This window comes from Urocampus carinirostris, chromosome 10 (genome assembly GCF_059441175.1).
Source record: "Urocampus carinirostris isolate Australia breed hairy pipefish chromosome 10, RoL_Ucar_1.0, whole genome shotgun sequence".
In the NCBI taxonomy this organism is placed as follows: domain Eukaryota; kingdom Metazoa; phylum Chordata; class Actinopteri; order Syngnathiformes; family Syngnathidae; genus Urocampus; species Urocampus carinirostris.
Genome location: NC_142358.1, coordinates 20,201,203 through 20,219,154, shown reverse-complemented (window position 1 = coordinate 20,219,154; position 17,952 = coordinate 20,201,203). Strand labels below are relative to the sequence as shown.

The following is a 17,952-nucleotide window of genomic DNA, read 5'->3' as shown; positions in this document are numbered from 1 at the left end:
CATTGTTCAGCACCACCAGTCCCTCACCTTCTCCGAGAAATGGCAGCATCACCCCACCCTGTTTTTCAATCACCTTCTCAATTTCAAGATTTTCACCATCCCAAGACCCCTCTCAAGTTCTCCTACTCAGCAGTTCTGGTCACAGACTCCCATCTCTTCAGTAAAGTTTTGTTGTTGTTGTTGAATAGACAGCCCCCTGTTGGGGTGATTACATCCCTTGTTTTACTTCTCCTTGTGTCCTGCATTTGAGTCTGTTAGACACCCCGTGACACATGATTGTGTTAAGTGGCACAAACCCAGCCTTTCATACTTTTTGTGCAGTAGTCTACTTGCCTTTAACTGTTTGCAACATACAATAGTTGCTTAGGTCCAATAAAGACCGCAAAACACTGGAGTAATGAAGGTATCATTGTTGATTAATATATGAGATGTGCTTGCTTATTAAATGTAATCAGTTATAAATACATTTTTGAATGTTTATAAATAAAACAGATTACAGTAATCCCCTGTTTTTGCGGGGATTGCATTTCTGCGAAATTCAAAACCAGCAAAGTAGAAACATTTATTAATTAGTTATCAGTAACCTATAACAGCAGTTGAATTGCAGTTGAATGTGTGGTATTTATTGTCAACACACAAGTTATACAAAATTGGAGAACTTCTCCTTTGAATTTAAGAAAGCAATGTAAATAGCTGCTTAGTAATCCTCGAATTGAGCCAGATGTCTCTGATTATTAAGATACAAGACTCTCGAATGTAGCTGTTTCCCACAAATTGTAGCTCCAAATCATTTGTTTCATGGGTAATGGAACTGGCGTTGGTGAGATACAAGCTTGGCAGGGGTAGCAAGGGTTGTTGAGTAGCCTAGCTGTAACACTAGGCTGGATCTGCAGCCTCGCTATTGCTTTCCCTCCCGACGCCAACTCAGTCTCTTCCCGAACCTGATGACAATCCTCAGAGCACCCCGTGGTGATCAGCATTTTTTTGTGCTCTTCTCATTTTCTTCAGAGTCCAATTCAATTAATTAACTTATTTTCAATGTAACGAGCCTCTCACGATTTGGCACCCCCTCTCCTCCTACAAGAGATGGCAGGATTACCTCATTTTCCAGTCTCCCTCACAATTCCTCTCCACAGGTGCTCCACAGTGGTTAAATCAGAAAATTAGCCACCTCCACCATAAATATTCTGGGCTCCCACCTCACGTTTCTGAAACGTTTTGATTCCTGCTGAAGATATTCTCCAGCCCAAGATGAACAACTTTTTCGCCCCAAGACTCACTTTTTTGCAGTTCCCTTCTCATTCCAAGAACATCCACTCCAACACCTGCCACTCCAGCCTTCTTCAGAATGGTTTTCTCAAGTCTCCATTACAAGTTTATCGCCACCCCAAGATCTTCTCTTAAGTTTTCCTCTGAAGTCACCCTCTCAAGTAATCCCTTCTCGTCACAAGATCTGTCACGCCAACCATCTTCTTAAAGGTATTCCCAACTCTCTTTTTTTACAAGGGATCTAACAAATACTTTCCTGAGGGTTGATAAGGACACGATGAGGGTGAGTGCTAGTAATCTATATGTACTAAAGGGCTATACAATTAAATTTGACTTGGGTTTAAACACTGGGGACTTTTAAAAAAATTCTGAACTTAACAAATCTTCTCATGGACTTTTTTTCAGCTCTCTTTACGGTAGCATTTTGTTTTTTCTCATGACATTATTGTGTGTGTTAAACTCCCTAACCTTAAACCATATGGACTTTGCACTGTTTGATCTGTCAAAGTTTTTTTTTTTTTCTTAGGCCTTTATTTTATGATAGCGTAATGATTTAGTAAGTAGTATTTACAAATCTTAACAAGAACATTTGACAAAACGCATAATTCTACTCTACTATTGAATAAAGATTCTTGTTTTTTGTTTTTTTTTACAAAAAATAAATATATATATATATATATATCTATATATATATATATATATATATATATATATATATATATATATATATATATATATATATATATATAGATATATATATATATATATATATATATATCTCATCTCATCAGCTGTACCGCTTATCCTCATTAGGGTCGCGGGGGGGCTGGAGCCCATCCCAGCCATCTCCGGGCAGTGGGCAGGGGACACCCTGAACTGGTTGCCAGCCAATCGCAGGGCATATATATATATATATATATATATATATATATATATATATATATATATATATATATATATATATATATATATATATATATATATATATATATATATATATATATATATATATATATATATATATATATATTTATATATATATATATATATTTATATTTATATTTATATTTATATATTTATATTTATATTTATATATTTATATATTTATATATATAAAAGACCTAAAAATCTTTTTTTAGAGAGGTTCTTTCCCTAAGTCTGAACAATGGCATACATCTCTCTATTTATTCGGTTTGGATCATTTTAAATTGTGAAGGCTGTTTAACAATATTTGTACCAAAATAAATAACATAAAACATACTGCTATGTATGATAGCAACCCTGAATTTACTGGAAGTGAAGAAAGATCAATGAAAGAAGCTAAGAGAAGCGTTTATGTTATTTATTTAGTAAATAAAACAATCCTGTTAACAAGAAGTATCTTTATTTTTACTCTAATAGTCTGAATTGATGTGAGTAAACAGGTCCTGTGATGTGTTTGTAAGGTTAATTATTTATAATGGGTATTGCAATCGTTAATAAAGGGAGTAATTGGCTGAGAGTGACAGGTATGCAGGATCAAAAAAAATGGGTCTTTGCTTTTCTATCTAATTATTTTTGTATTCTGGAATATAGAAATACCTTTGCAACACAGCTTCTAAATAAGATGAATGTTTTGTTTTGTTATGTTTGTAGGTGTAAGTTGTATGTTTTTATAGGGATTAATGACATTGCAATTTTTAAGCGTGAGTAAATGGTCTGTGTTTTTAAGAATTTATGACGCTGCACATTGGGTCATGAGAGGGGATTGGGGAATATCATCTCATTCTTATCTTTTCCTAAAACAATATGCAACTGTAATAAGAAAAATATATTAGAAATGATCCAGAGGTGGGTGGGTAGTAACGAGGTACATTTACTCCGTTACATTTACTTGAGTAGGTTTTGGGACATTTTGTATTTTCAAATCACTATAGATTTTACTTGAGTAGATTTGTGAAGAAGTAACTATACTCTTGCTTTGCTACATTGAAACCGTTACATAAACCCCGTCATGTAAATACGCACATTTCTCATTCATTTGTTTTCTTCTCTGTCTCCTTTTAAGGGAGCCGCATCACCAGCCAGGCAGAAACCTGCTTTGTGTGTGTGGTAAAAATAATAAAAAAGGCCATAAGAAAATTGATATTCGAGTTGCATTTCTTTACTCTTATGAAAACAAATGAAACATTATGTAATTCATTGATATAGTAAAGAAGTTAAACTTGAGGCTGAATCAAACAACAGAGTAGTCACAGCACTCTCCACAGAATGCGTTGCATTCAACATAGTTATTTTGATAGTAGGCTAAAATTGCTTGTATCAATACAGCTTGTGTTCTGTTCAATATAAGGCTTACATGAGGTTTTAATTTTTTTGCGGCTCCTGGCAATTTTTTGTTTTTGTTTATATGGCTTTCTCAATATTTTGGGTTGCCAGCCCCTGGACTAGCCTTGTTGTTCTGCCTGCAGAGCCTGTTAAAAACAAGTACTGGGGCTTTAAATGTGCTACTTGTGCTTAATTATTTTATTGTTTATCAATGTACTTGACTGTACCTTGAATATTTAAATCTATTTTAAATTTATTGTAATTTATTGTTGATTGAATGGACTTTGATGATTTGAGATCTGATTGAATGGTTTTAAAAAAATATAAAAGGCTCCTACAGTTACTCAGTACTTGAGTAGTTTTTTTCCACAGGGTACTTTTTTACCTTTACTAAAGTAATTATTTGGATCCCTACTTTTTTCTTCTACTTGAGTCATATTATTCTCAAGTCAAAGCACTATTACTTGAGTACAATTTATGGCGACTCCACCGATCTATGGGAGGATCTGTAAGAAGTAAGTTCAGGTTTTTTTTTTTTTTTCAAAAATGCACTGTGTGTTCTGCGGACTGGATTACATAACCGTGACCCCTGTTCTTGAATAACTCAGCAGTTATATACCCATGGTAGGTTACAATAGTATAATGACATATGGCAACGCTTTCCAGGGGGGTTGTCAGCTTAACTTTTGTCAAATTTAGAGTGTTTAAAAAGTAAAAAATAAGTTTTATGCTGCACAAATTCACATTTTAGGAGTTGTGCGCTGCGAGAAGGTATTTAATAAAAACGGGAACGGAGAATGACCACGTTTTTCTTTTCTTGACTTGGATGAACACCGTGGACACCCCCGCTGTAAAAATTGAGTTGGTATCATCCTCCATGGCGTAAAGTTTCCTTCCGTGTTGGGAGCTCAGTGAACGTGAGTTTGAGAGGCGAGAAGGTAAGCTAAAAAGGTACGACCACATTTTTTGGATGTATTTGTGATTTGACAGCCAAATTGTAACATTCGGAAATTATGTGCTCCAAATAACTTTTAACACCAAAGATGACAATTTCCATTTTGGACCATGAGTATCTGGTAAATGTGATGTCTAGTTACGCAACGAGAGGCTAAAGTCAGGTTTTCTTCACCTTTGTGTTCGATCAACAACATACGCCATGTGGTAGCTAACAGCATTCTGTTACCGAATTTGTATTTGAAACGGTACTACGAGTTCATTCGGAGTTCTTTTTAAAAACAGAATTGTGATGGTACCACATTGCTAGCTAGTTGTCCCAAGTTCTGTTCCGCAGGTAAAGTTAAGTGAGGTAGGTAAGAATAACTCGTTAACCCTATGGTCAGCATGTCCCCTAACTGTTACTCATTAATTAATGTGTTCCATTTTTAACTTGGTGAAAATGTCACCTCTGAGGATGAACTACGTCTACCTTTTTTGAAGCTGAGAGCTCTTTTTGTTACTGATTGGTGCGAAGAGCTCCCGATTTGATATACCGGTACATATAAGTTTTGGTTTGTTGGGCTCCTTAACCAGTAGTGTTGTAGGAAAACCATCCCCTGTGGTGTGTCTTGGACAAGTACAGCCTGGTGTTAATAACTTATGTTATTATTATGTCGTTACTGTTATTACCAGCTTGTAATTATTCAAAGTTCAAAGTAGGGTGCATAGTTCAAGGTTTCCTAAAAATGTTTAAAAATAAATGTTTTCTTTATTGAGTATGTGTTAACAATGCTAACTGAGCTTTAAAAGCTTTTATATATATTTTTCCACCGTGCCTATCTGCTTTTATCTTACTTTTATAATCGGTGTTCTGTCCACAAAGTGCATTATGCTGAAGGGAAGGAGATGGGGGAAAAAGGATGGGGTGGGAGATTGATATCACATGTGATGGCGGTTTTCTTTAATTCCAGGATGAAAATGGTAAAAGTAAGAAAAGGACTGTTTCAAATACAACTTCCAACCAATACCCTCGAAAAGTTTAAAAAGGAAGAATTTATTTGAGCGCATCTAAGAATTTCATATACTTGCATGCACAACAAAAAGAGCTGCAATGATGATTTCAGCCATGGGGTCAGCAAGTAAGAATGTTTGTTATGGACAAGACCTTTAGTCAACCTCTAAAACATGTCTGTTACAATTAGAGCCGCACCTAGAAACTATTCTATTAGTCCCAACTAGTCATTGACAATTTAAACTATCAGTCTACTGTAATAATTGGATATTTATTCATTTCTTTATTTCATCTATGATCAAGTTGATTTAATGATGTGGAAAATGATATAAAGACAAGAAAATGGGTACAATTAAAACATATTTTATTGAACATGTTCTGGTTTCATCCCCCCAAAAAATGAAAATGCACTAATTAAAACCAATTAGCCACTCGGTCAGTTGAGAAATTAATACATAAATAAACCTCTGTCTATTTTTTAGGGAGAGGCAAATAAATAATAAATTCCAATCTAGTTAACATGTCTATCCCGGTAAACCAAAAACAGGCTTAATAGCTGCAGTAGAACATAAATGAAATGAAAAATAATTAAAAATAAATATTATGTCCATTTTATAAAATACATTTAGGGATTCTTGACAACAGCAAAGTCTTCAACAAAACAAACTAAAAACTCTCAACTGTTTAAAATCTAACAGTTTCAACTACTGACGTTTTTAGTTTTTAACGCTTTAACAACTGGCATTTGTTCTTGGGACTTCATACATGTAATTTCAAATCTGTGTGTCTGGCACAGTCTGGTATAACGCTCAAGCTCTCTTTTCTAGCTAAATATACATGTATAAATGTACAATGCTTGTAATCAAAGCGCTATTGGCTTGAATCCTGCCAAAGTGGAACAGAATCTGTTTTGTTCAACTATCCATACTGATCTTTTAAAGTTCGTGCGTCACAGGTACTGCCATGATACGCAAGGTCTGCTTTGCAAACTTTGCAAGTAGTCTTTTTTTTATTGACCTTATTCAGGCTAAAATGCTCCCAACATTTTTAGATGTTTAGCTACGCATACTTGATGTTGATGCTAGGGCTACATGATTAACCGAAATTGAATCGACATTGCGATGTGACAAAGTTCGATCGTATAATAATAATAATAATAATAATAATAATTTCCTTGTATTGTCATTCTGTGTAACAATGTACACAGAACGAAATGTCGATTGCATCTGACCCGATGCAGCCGCAGCCAAGAGAGGGCGCCGCCGACCACTTTTTAAGTCTTAGGAATGACTCGGCCGGGGCGCGAACCCGAACCTCCCAGTCTCAAGTATAATCACAAGACACTGCGTTTTTTTTTCTTCAATGATTTATAGCGCCATGTTTTTGAGCGATTGAGTGATTGGCCAACCAGAATTCTCACAGTTCATTTTTTAACAGTGGCGGCCAATCAGAGATAAGTTTTATTGGCACTATCAAATAAAGGCGGGGCAAAGTTTGCAATCAGCACGCTATGCCAAACACCCACGTGTGAGCCTTATGTGAGCAGACAGCAACCCTAACAAAGCTCCCCAGAAAAGAGTGCTGTTTCCTTAGAGTTAAAGCATGTAAACATGATTAATAGTCACGAAAAACAAAACTAGTGCAGAAAATGCACTTTTTTTAAAAAAAAAAATCGAAAATTCCACCAATAGTGCAATTCTGGTCTGAAAAATCGCAATTAAGTTCTTCCAAAATTGTGCAGATTTGGTTGATGCCGCCATTCCTTTGTTTAAATTACCACTCAACACTTACAAGTTTTTGCACTTGTGCAATTGTCATACAAAAATAAACATACATATATCTATTGATCTGCGATTGGCTGGCAACCAGTTCAGGGTGTCCCCTGCCTGCTGCCTGAAGATGGCTGGGATGGGCTCCAGCACCCCCGCGACCCTACTGAGGATAAGCGGTGCAGCTAATGAGATGAGATGAAATATCTATTGATGCCTCACTCTGTTGGAAAAATGTGTCTGGCGACAGTAGTTCACACTGGAATTCATTGTCATCTATTTCTATTGATTTTTGTCTAGTCGACCAATCGTTGCAGCTCGAGTTAGAATTCAAATTTACTAGCAAATTGTAATGACCCATCACTGGTGAGCCATTTCCAGAACTTGGCCGCGGGCTACTAAGGTATTCTTACGGGGCTACCTGGTGCCCGCTGGCACATGTTGATGAGAACTTAACCACATGCATGTCCAATTCACAGTGCGGTTGAACACACCACCCTCGAAGTGCTTTTATAAGACTCTTTCATTGGTTTGTAATTACCAACAAACCACTGTTTCACATGATCCATAATCCATCCCTGTGAGCAACTTATTAATAAATCCGTAACATTTATGTATTGATGACCAGTGACTTGTGGTGATGTTGGTATCTGGTGAGGCAGTTAGATTTACAAATAAATGAACCTACTTATTCATCATTTAATTAGCCGAGCCAGAAGGCAACACACAACATACGAACGAGATAGGTTCCAGACAATCATTCTTAAGTTGAATTTGTTTGTAAGTAGCTTCAGTGCTATATTTTGCATGGAATGTATGTTAAGGTTTACATAAGTATATTTAAGGCTTGTATAAGTAACCTGTTTTGTACTTAAAAATAAACAATTTGTAATATAATATGCTCTATAAAGATAAATAAAGTTGAGTTTATATAAAGTATAGAATGTTTACACACGAACTAGAAGGAAAAAAGCGGATTCTTTTACTTCCGGGTTTATGCTGGGTGACCTCTCACTGCACCACACGCCGGTAGCGGCGGAAAAAAGCACTACAGTAATGTCCTGTATTCAGAAAAAAGTGCACATTATACACAATCTAACTTACAGCAATGTCCAGATATTTTTCGACATCCAGAATTTTTTTTTGTATCTACTGTTTTAAGAAGGTCTAATGGTCGTGAGCAATGTTCCCTCTAAGCTGCGTGTGTGCGCAATTGCGCACTACCCAGAGCTTTTCCGCGCACCAGAAAATCTTGCCTGCTCTCAAAAATCTGGCCTCGAAATTGCTAATTAAGAAGGAAATTAAGTCAAAGTTACGGTGCAAGTAGGTGAAAATACACGGGTTGCCCTGACGCTGTGTTCTAAATGCGGTATTTTGAAGTCAATGTCGAAGTAGAACAAAGTTGGGTAAAGTCAGTAGAGTTTTTCGAGAACCGGCTTCTTCGGCTCGGATCACTAAAAAGAACCGGGCCAAAATGGCTCTTCAGGTTGTTTTTGCTTCTTTAATCCCTACATGACCAAATAATATGTTGAAAAAAATATGCGCAAAATGACAAAGGAAGGGGGGGAAATAGAGCAAAAAAGAAAAATAAATACCAAAATGAAAAAGTATTAAAGCTGAGAAGAAACAAAAAGAGAGAAAAAGAGAAAAAAAGAGCAGTAAAATTTCAGAAAAAAAGCCAGAAAAAAAGAAACAAATAAAGGAAAAAAGGTAATGGAGAACAAAAAAGCAATGAGATTTTTTTAAAAGGATTTTTTTTTTAAAAATGGGAAAAAAAAACATGTAAAAATAAAATAAAGTTTGTGTTGCATTCAAATAATTTCCAATTTTATCAAGTCAATCTTGTTGCCAACATTGTACTTCCACTTCAAAATGTGATCAAATACAGTTCTGTATCGCGCAACCGACTAAATAAGCCCCCAAAAATGTTAATATTATGCGACAAAAGATACCAGGAAGAAAAAGAAATGGAAATCTTGTGAAAAAAATGTTGTAAAAACAAATGACTTTTATAGGCCGTACAATCATTGCAATAGTACATTAGTCAATTCTTTCAAAAGTGAAAAATAATTTTGCATTTCCGGAAATTCAACAAAATGTAACTTGATGTCAATTTTTGGACATGTTTGATAATGATTTAGTTGCCACACTTGGGATTGCTGTTGCTCACTGTTGTTTCAAGCGTTGCTCACCGACTTTGTGTGAACGCTCAGACCCGTGAAAAATTAGAGGGAACATTGGTCATAAGTAGGGGAGCGTCTGTATACACTTCAGCAAAGAGAAAAAAAAAATTTTGTTACCTACCTGTCACCCCGAGGGGATTGTTCCACTTATTAATGATTTTTGTTCTCCTTATTAAGTAGTAATAAACCTTACAAATATAACGTGGCACCTATTTACAGTGGGGCAAATACGTATTTAGTCAACCACTAACTGCAAGTTCTACTACTTGAAAATATTGGTGAGGCCTATAATTGTAAACATAGATAAACCTCAACCAGAGTGACAGAATGTGGAAAAAAACAGAAAATCACATTGTTTGATTTTTAAAGAATTTATTTGCAAATCACGGTTGAAAATAAGTATTTGGTCAATGCCAAAAGTTAATCTCAATACTTTATGTTCCCTTTGTTGGCAAGAACAAAGGCCAAACGTTTTCTGTAACTCCTTACAAGCTTTTCACACACCGTTGCTCGTATTTTGGCTCATCCCTCCACGCGGATCTCCTCTAGACCAGTGTATTTCGGGTCTGTCGTTGGGCAAAACAGACGTTCAACTCCCTACACTGATTTTCTATGGGGTTGAGATCTGGAGACTGGCTAGGCCACTCCAGAACCTTGCAATGCTTCTTACAAAGCCACTCCTTTGTTACCCTGGCGGTGTGTTTCGGATCATTGTCATATTGAAAGACCCAGCCAGGTCTCATTTTCAATGCCCCTGCTGATGGAATGAGATTTTCTCTCAAAATCTCTCGATACACGGCCTGATTCATTGTTTCCTTTTACACAGATCAGTTGTCCTGTTTTGCAGAAAAACCTGACTGAGGATGTGGACAAGTGTCTCACACTGATAATAGGTTAAAACACGCGCCATTTATACAGGTAATGAGTGAGGCCTCGTTAGGAGAAATTGGGCCTCTTTGACAGCCGGAAATCTTGCTTGTTTAAAGGTGACCAAATACTTATTTTCCACTCAAATTTGGAAATAAATTATTTAAAAATCAAACAATGTGGTTTTCTGTTTTTTTCCTGACATTCTGTTTCTCATGGTTGAGTTTGATCCATGTTGACAATTACAGACCTATCTAATATTTTCAAGTAGGAGAACTTGCGTAATTGGTGGTTGACTAAATACTTATTTGTCCCAATTCACAACAAGACAGATTTTCAAAGCATCTGTCGCCTCCCTCCTCCCTTGTGTCACATCCTATCGTACAGGGACCACGAGTGAACACAAACAACAGCATTAAAAGTAAAGGACATTCAGTACACAAAACTTTCATGCAGTAAAATAAAACATTAGTTTGAATAATGGTCAAAAATACATGACAATGTTCATTTTTAGAAATATTTATAGGTCAAGAAATGTGTTTCTATTACATTGTGGAATCCGTGCCTAGTAGTCGCCCCCATGTTTGTCTTTCATCTTTCTGCTACGCTGTGCTTATTTGGCACTTGTTTTCATTCGCATTAGACAATGCAGTGCCACCTAGTTGTCAAATATTACATAATGTAGGGCAACTCGATTTTGGAAAAACCTAATTGAGATTTTTCAGGCCATTATTACAATTTCGATGTGATTTTCGGTTTTAAAAGAAAGGTTCTATGTCTGTGCTAGTTTTTTTTGTACCAACCCAACTGTTGTTCTCGGGTTAGAATGGCATTTTATTTAACGTTGAATGTTCTTTTCCTAGATTAATCCCAAAATTTAATTTGTTTTTTATTATGTAAGCTGTACAAAAAATAGTCCTTAAAAAGTTTTACAATACCGCAATTCAAAGAGGATTTTGTTGCGAGGAAAGAACATTGGTATCGAGTGCGTTTGCTTTCTATAGAATGTGGCTATCGCAGCTTCTGCAGAAACCTTAAGATAGTAAATCGAGAAAATAGGCTTCATAATTTTACCAGTTTGCTAAACTCTACTGTAAAGTTTAATACTAGCACAGTTTAGGGGTATATATATATATATATATATATATATATATATATATATATTACCTCATAGTTCAATGTCAAATAAATGTTGATTGAGGAAACTTTTTACCATGCCATAGATTGAATGGGTTATTGCAGTAGTAATGTCTGTTTAAAAAGCTAAAAGTCAAAAAGCAGTGTATTTATTGTGAATGAACAAATGTGACCGGAAAACTCTGGATTTTGGGTAATCACCCGGTCCAAAATCATGATGATTGATTTGAATGCATTACCACAAGCTGAGAAAAAAAACTTTTTGGGGATGAGATAAGGAACTCTACAGGGGCTGCTTGCACATGGCATTCATGAACAAATGGGTTTTGTTGAAGTGTCAATGTAGAGCTTGTTAGTTGACATTAGTGATCATATGACTAGCTTATTTTGGGAAACCACATTGCAGTGAACATAATAACTTTTCAATCTCCCTATCTGTAGCCATATCTATCCATCTCTATCTATCAATCTTTCTATTCATCTATGGCTCTATTTGTCTCTTGATTGGTTGATTGATTACTGGTTAAATAATCACAAGAATATATAATTTATTTATATTGTCGCTTAGTATTCTTACATTCCCGACATAAAATTTTTCTCAAAGCCCTATTTTAAATTATACTACCATTTTCCATGCAGTCTGCAATGGAATGTTACACAAGAACTAAAAGCTTAGTGAGTTGAAGTATGGGGCTGGTCATCCTCAGTGCAAGTGTATTTTATAGGGCTGCAACTAACAAGTATTTTCATAATCGATGAATCGGTCAATTATCTTTTCCACTAACCGATCAATCAGATTTGTTAAAGCCAATTTTAATTTCCTCATTATTCAAACATTGATGTTTTAGACAGATGGAATAATAGGGCACAAAACAATTGAATACTCGATAATATAAAACAACAAAATCCAAATATTTGTCAATTAAATTGACAATAAACATAAATACATCCAAATATATGCTATACACCTGCAAATATGTAAGATACTCTTTTTATACCACCTTATCCAGAGATCATGTTAAATTGGTACTTACAAATCAGGACAAAAAAGAAAGAGCAATACATTTTATGTGTAGAATTTTTTTTTATATATATAAAAAAATGTATCAAAAATGTAAACCCACTTTTCAAAATTGTGTCAACAAATTTGTTGTTTTGGTATAAATCTTAGAATATGATAAACATTCCCAAAATGAAAATAATGTATGGTATGCTTGATAATCTGCCCCTTGAGTAGAGCTAAACATGTCAATACCTTTTTCTTTTTACATTGTTTATTTTATCTACTTATTTTCAGGTTTTTTTTTCTCTGTAGTTTTGCAGCTCTTTTTGTTCACTTGGAGATTGTTAACTTTGGTACATGATTAAACAGTCAAACACCAAAAAGTTGAAACTTTCATGCCAATTGTTTTTGTAATAATGCAATGTTTCATATTTGGGATTTCACAATAACAATCTTGATGCCCTCTGCCAAACTAAAGTGGTGCACAACCCCTACAACTTTCTCAACGAGATCCATGCTATTTTTAATTTTTAGGCTTTTCCAGTTAAACAGCATAATGTTAAAGGAATACTTAACCCGTGGCTGAACTGAGAGAAAATACTCAAAATTAGGAAATTTTGATTTCTCAAGACCGCTATAATGTAGCCTAAGTCCATAACAATAAGGTTTTTTCATTTAAGTGTGTTGAATAGAAATCATTATTTGTGGTGCCCATGGCTGGTGAGGTAGTTAGGTAAATAATTTTGGTAACTGCGTTTTTGTATTTTGTTCTATTTACCTTACTTTTTTAAATTGTAGATTGTTTTCAAGTTTTTTTTATTATTTTTTTCATGATTAAACTGGTTTTAATAGTAAAATAATATGTGTCAGTTGGGCAGTACGACAGCGCAGTGGTTAGCGCGTGTGCGGCACAGTTCTGAGGTAATGAGATCGTTCCTTCCTGTGTGGAGTTTCCATGTTCTCCCCGTGCTTGCGTGGGTTTCCCCCGGGTACTCATGTTTCCTCCCACATTCCAAAAACATGTCAGGTGAATTGGCCTGTCCAAATTGTCCCTAGGTGTGAATGAGCGAGTGGTTGTCTGTTTCTGTGTGCCCTGCGACTGGCTGGCAACCAGTTGAGGGTGTCCCCTGCCCATTTCCCGAAGATAGCTCGGATGGGCTCCAGCACCCCCGTGACCCTACTCAGGATAAGCGGTGAAGATTATATTAAAGAATTAAAATGCAGAACCTTGACGGCAGCACAAATGCTGACTTTCAAATACTCTTTGCAAGTCCTGTTTTGTTGTTGCACATCATTCATTAGCTATTTTGTTGGCGAAAATGGGGATACTTGGGCGCAAGAAGAGTACAGCAGCCATTTTTAAACGTATGAAGTAATGGTGGTCTAATCAGAGCTTTTGCGTTGTTTAGACATCATTTATGGTAAATAAAACATACACTCTGGTTAACCACAAGTCTGTAATAAAAGTTTCAACAGTTTGAAATCAAAATGTTATCATAGCTGACTTTTGTTCTTTGGACTGTCTGCATTCAATTTCAAATAAGTTTGGCAGGCACAGTCTTGCATAATGCTCAGGCTAACTTATATAGCGAAATTTACACGCGTAAAATGTAGAATGCATCTCATCAAAACCATTGGCTTGAACTGTACTTTAATCTTACGGAGGTGAATCAGACACCGCTTCGTTCAACTATCCAAAGTGGTCTTTAATAGTTTGTGCGTGACCGATCTGCCGCCATGATACACAAGGTCTGCTTAACAAACTTTGCAAGTAGTCTTTTTATTGGCCAAATCCAGGCTAAATTGCTCCGGAACTTTAGAAGTATATGTTACCGCTCAAGACAGGGACGTTATTGCACATGCGTTACTCTCAGCAAAGATTATATTCATGTAGAGATGACTCTCTGAAAAACATTTCTGGCAATAGTCATTGTTGGCTATTTGTATTATCATTTTTTTGTCGACGTCGACTAATCATTGCCGCTTATACCCCACCTGTGAACCTAAAGAACATGAACACTTGCTTTTTGATTGAAATCAAGTTTTAAAATGGGTGAGTGTTCAAGTGAGCCTGTTTTTTCTGGCATGCTGGTCTGTACTTCTCACCCAACTGTTCATCAACTAGCTCGGTAAATAAAGTCTGAGAAAAAAACATTGTGTTCAGGCATGAATTGTTTTGAAACATGAGCTCCGAGCACAAAGTCCTTTTGCTCTCTTTAAAAGATATGCTGTTCTTTAAGCTGGATTAGAGATTCCTACTGCTTTCTTGCCAATTGTCCAATATTGCTTGCACAAAAGCCATCATTGTATAGAGAACATAAACCCATTGCCCACATCTGTTAACCATCATATTTCCCAGTGCAGTTTAACAGGTTCTGTGCCACAATCCCCCATCATTCACTTAGACTATTTCCTTCTCAAAACTGCAATTGTCTCATGTATTAATTTATCAAATCTGGAGACCTTATTAATAAGATAGTGACTTAAAATATTATTTTATCACAGCTTGTAGTAGGCCTAATGATTTTTATGGTATTTCGCTTGTAATAATGCGCACGCATGTATAAAGAGCACTCCAAGTTTTTGATTAAAAGTCGGTTTCAAATTTTGTTTTACTTTATCTTAGCACAAATTAAGCATTGTAAATGCTGATTACAGACGTTGCCCGATTTACGAATGAGTTAGGTTCCAGACGATCGTTTGTAAGTTGAATTTGTTAGTGGGTTGCTTCAGTGCTATATTTTGTATGTTTATGGCTTGTATGAGTAACCTGTATTGTTTTATACTAAAAAAATAAACATTTCATAAAACAATATGCGCTATAAAGATAAATAAAGTGAGGTTTAACTTAATTTAGGGAGATGCGCTTAAAGAGGTCCTCCTTCGTGGTAAAAATTGTCCGAAATAAAATGTTCCGACCATTTTCTCAACAGCATCAAGCTTCCTTATTCCACTTTAAAAAAAAAACAGCTCGCCTCTTCTTTACACTTTACACAAACCATATTGAACGGATGCATGAGATATTAAACAATAAAAATGTCAGAGTTCTTAGCGCGCTGGAGAAAGTGTAGAATGTGAGGTGCGCATTAATTATGTCAGTAGGGCGACGAATGTCGCGAGAGTGTAGTGGAGCGTGAGACTTTAGTTTTGGAGAGAGTTTGTTTTGTTTACAATAGACTGTTGCTTATAGTTGTTGCTCTCCAAAGAGACCGTAAGTGTTTCTGAGTAGTTTTTTTTTTTCATGAAAGAGGAGCAATCCACACAAAACCACACGCTACATTGGTGGCAGCGGTGGGATTACGAGCAGGTGAAGGAGAGATGTTTATACACGAATTAGAAAGAGGAAGCGGATTTTTTCACTTCCGGGTGGATGCTGAGCGACCTCTTACCGCCCCACGCGCCGGTAGCGGCAGAGAGAAGCACTACAGTGCTGTCCTGCACTCAGAAAAACACAATACAAAATCTAACTAACAGCAATGTCCGGATATTTTTCGACATCCCCAAAAAATGTTCGTATCTACCGTTTTACGTTATTCGAATGGTGGTAAGTAGGGGGAGCTTCTGTATGTGCAGCAATGAATAAATTAGTATGATAGTGTAAACTATGGACACAATACCGACATCCAGATTTAAATTTATTTCATGTTCTTCAAAGTCCGATTCATCTTCAGATACACCAAAGAGTTGTTTTCCTCATCACTTTTATTTGCGTTTATATCTTTCAGTGCAACTTTTTCTTTCCTCTTTTCTCTAATATTTGATTCTGGGACGTGACTAATAATAGTGTGATAATGAGATGAAAACGAATGCCGTTGGGAGTATCATCTACGTCACTGGTCTACTGGTTAGGATTCGGCACTCTCACTACCACGACCTGGTTTTGATTCCTGTTGAATCCAATGTTTTGTGATAATTGTTAGCGATATTTTTTGACTGATCAGTCATTGCACAAATACCACAAAACCTCGTGTAGAACGCACACTCTAACTGTGACTTATTTTTTAGGTAAACAATGTGCGTTATACCCGAATAAATGTGGTGATCTTGGCACATTTTGAATAGTATATTCTGAAAATGTAACATACAATGTCACACAACAAAATCAAGGAATAACTGAGCTGACATTTTTGCAACAAAAAAAAAAATAACAATGTTTTCATCATTGAAAAAACATTTGTTCAGAATGTTTCTTTTTTTTTTTTTTAAGATGGCAGACATGGACCCAGACAGTGGCACCCAACGCATTGCTGATGAGGACGACGAGCCTCTTTTCAGCAACCTCGACCTCTTCCTTTTCACTCTGATCGTGGGCCTTGCCATCTATTGGTTCATGTCCCGGAAAAAGCCTGAACCCATCCCTGAATTTAAGAAGCTTGAAACCATGTGAGTTCCCTTTTAAAACATACCTCAAAAGAGGGGCCCTCCAGAAATTTGTGATGTTACGATTTATGGCTGCACGGTTTTGGCGAAAAAAACCTAATTGGAGTTTTGCGTACCTGTATTGTAATTTTGATGCAATTTTCGATTTTAAAATAAAGCTGCATTTTCTGTGCTAGCTTTGTTTTTTTTGATACAATTTATAATATATTTCACATGCAACCTTAAAAAAACATGCGTTAGTACCAACTGAGAGTATACAACTAACAAAATAACAAGTATAGATCTACAAATAAGAACAGAATTCCAGTTGAATAAATGGTCTTTATTGTCATTATACAAAAGTACAACGAAATTGGAAGGCTTCTTTTAGGACAAGACAGCGTTCTAAAGAGCTGCTGGCTAGCTGCATGCTAGCATTGGGTAACTGCGACTTCAACAAACCACAGCCCCAACAACCTCGTCCAAGTAGAATGCTCGGCTATGCTTGTTAATTTATAATTGTATTGATTATTTTATTGGTTCTGCAAAATGCTATCTAAAAAGAGTAATGGATTGTGCAGTATAGTTACATACATACCGGAGCCATATCCCCCTAGTGGAAGGTGGCTGGAGTCATTTCTGACTCTTTCTGGGAGATTGATACAGAGGAGGGGATTTCCAGCCCCCTCGCTCTACCCAACTGATGTGTTGGGAATCATAAGGTGACACAACCCCCCAATTCCAACCCCTATTGCCGAGCGCCAAGCAGGGAGGCAATGAGTACCAATGTTGTAAGTCTTAAGTATGACTCGCACGAGGCTTGAACCAGCAACCTCCCAGTTACAGGGCGGGCGCCCTACCTTGAGCTGGTATAGTTATGGTGGCTCAATGAACTTGATATGCAATGTATAACTGCAATTTATTATAAGTAGCATCATTAGTGGTGTTGTTGATCTTCTTTTTTTTGTCTTATGATTATAGGAACACTTTTATATGCTGTAACTCCTCAAATATAATTTTAACATCATTCAAATTCAATTTGTTGGAAACATTTCTGCCATTCGGACTCTGAGGACTTTATTCCGCAATACTTGCAGTTCCAGTAAAATG

At 36.2% G+C, this 17,952-nt stretch overlaps 1 protein-coding gene across 2 annotated transcripts in view; it reads left to right on the top strand.

Moving 5' to 3' along the window:
* Window positions 1-4,396: 4,396 nt before the first annotated feature.
* The window catches only part of porb (P450 (cytochrome) oxidoreductase b), a 35,557-nt gene continuing 22,001 nt past the window's right edge, over window positions 4,397-17,952 (top strand). Inside the window, exons 1-2 of one of the 2 annotated variants that reach the window (XM_088345432.1) lie at window positions 4,397-4,527; window positions 16,691-16,866. In XM_088345432.1, the coding sequence (XP_088201558.1) occupies window positions 16,691-16,866 (176 nt within the window). In that variant the 5' untranslated portion in view covers window positions 4,397-4,527. The remainder of the gene's footprint in view (window positions 4,528-16,690; window positions 16,867-17,952) is intronic. The other variant, XM_088345433.1, reaches the window with a different exon arrangement.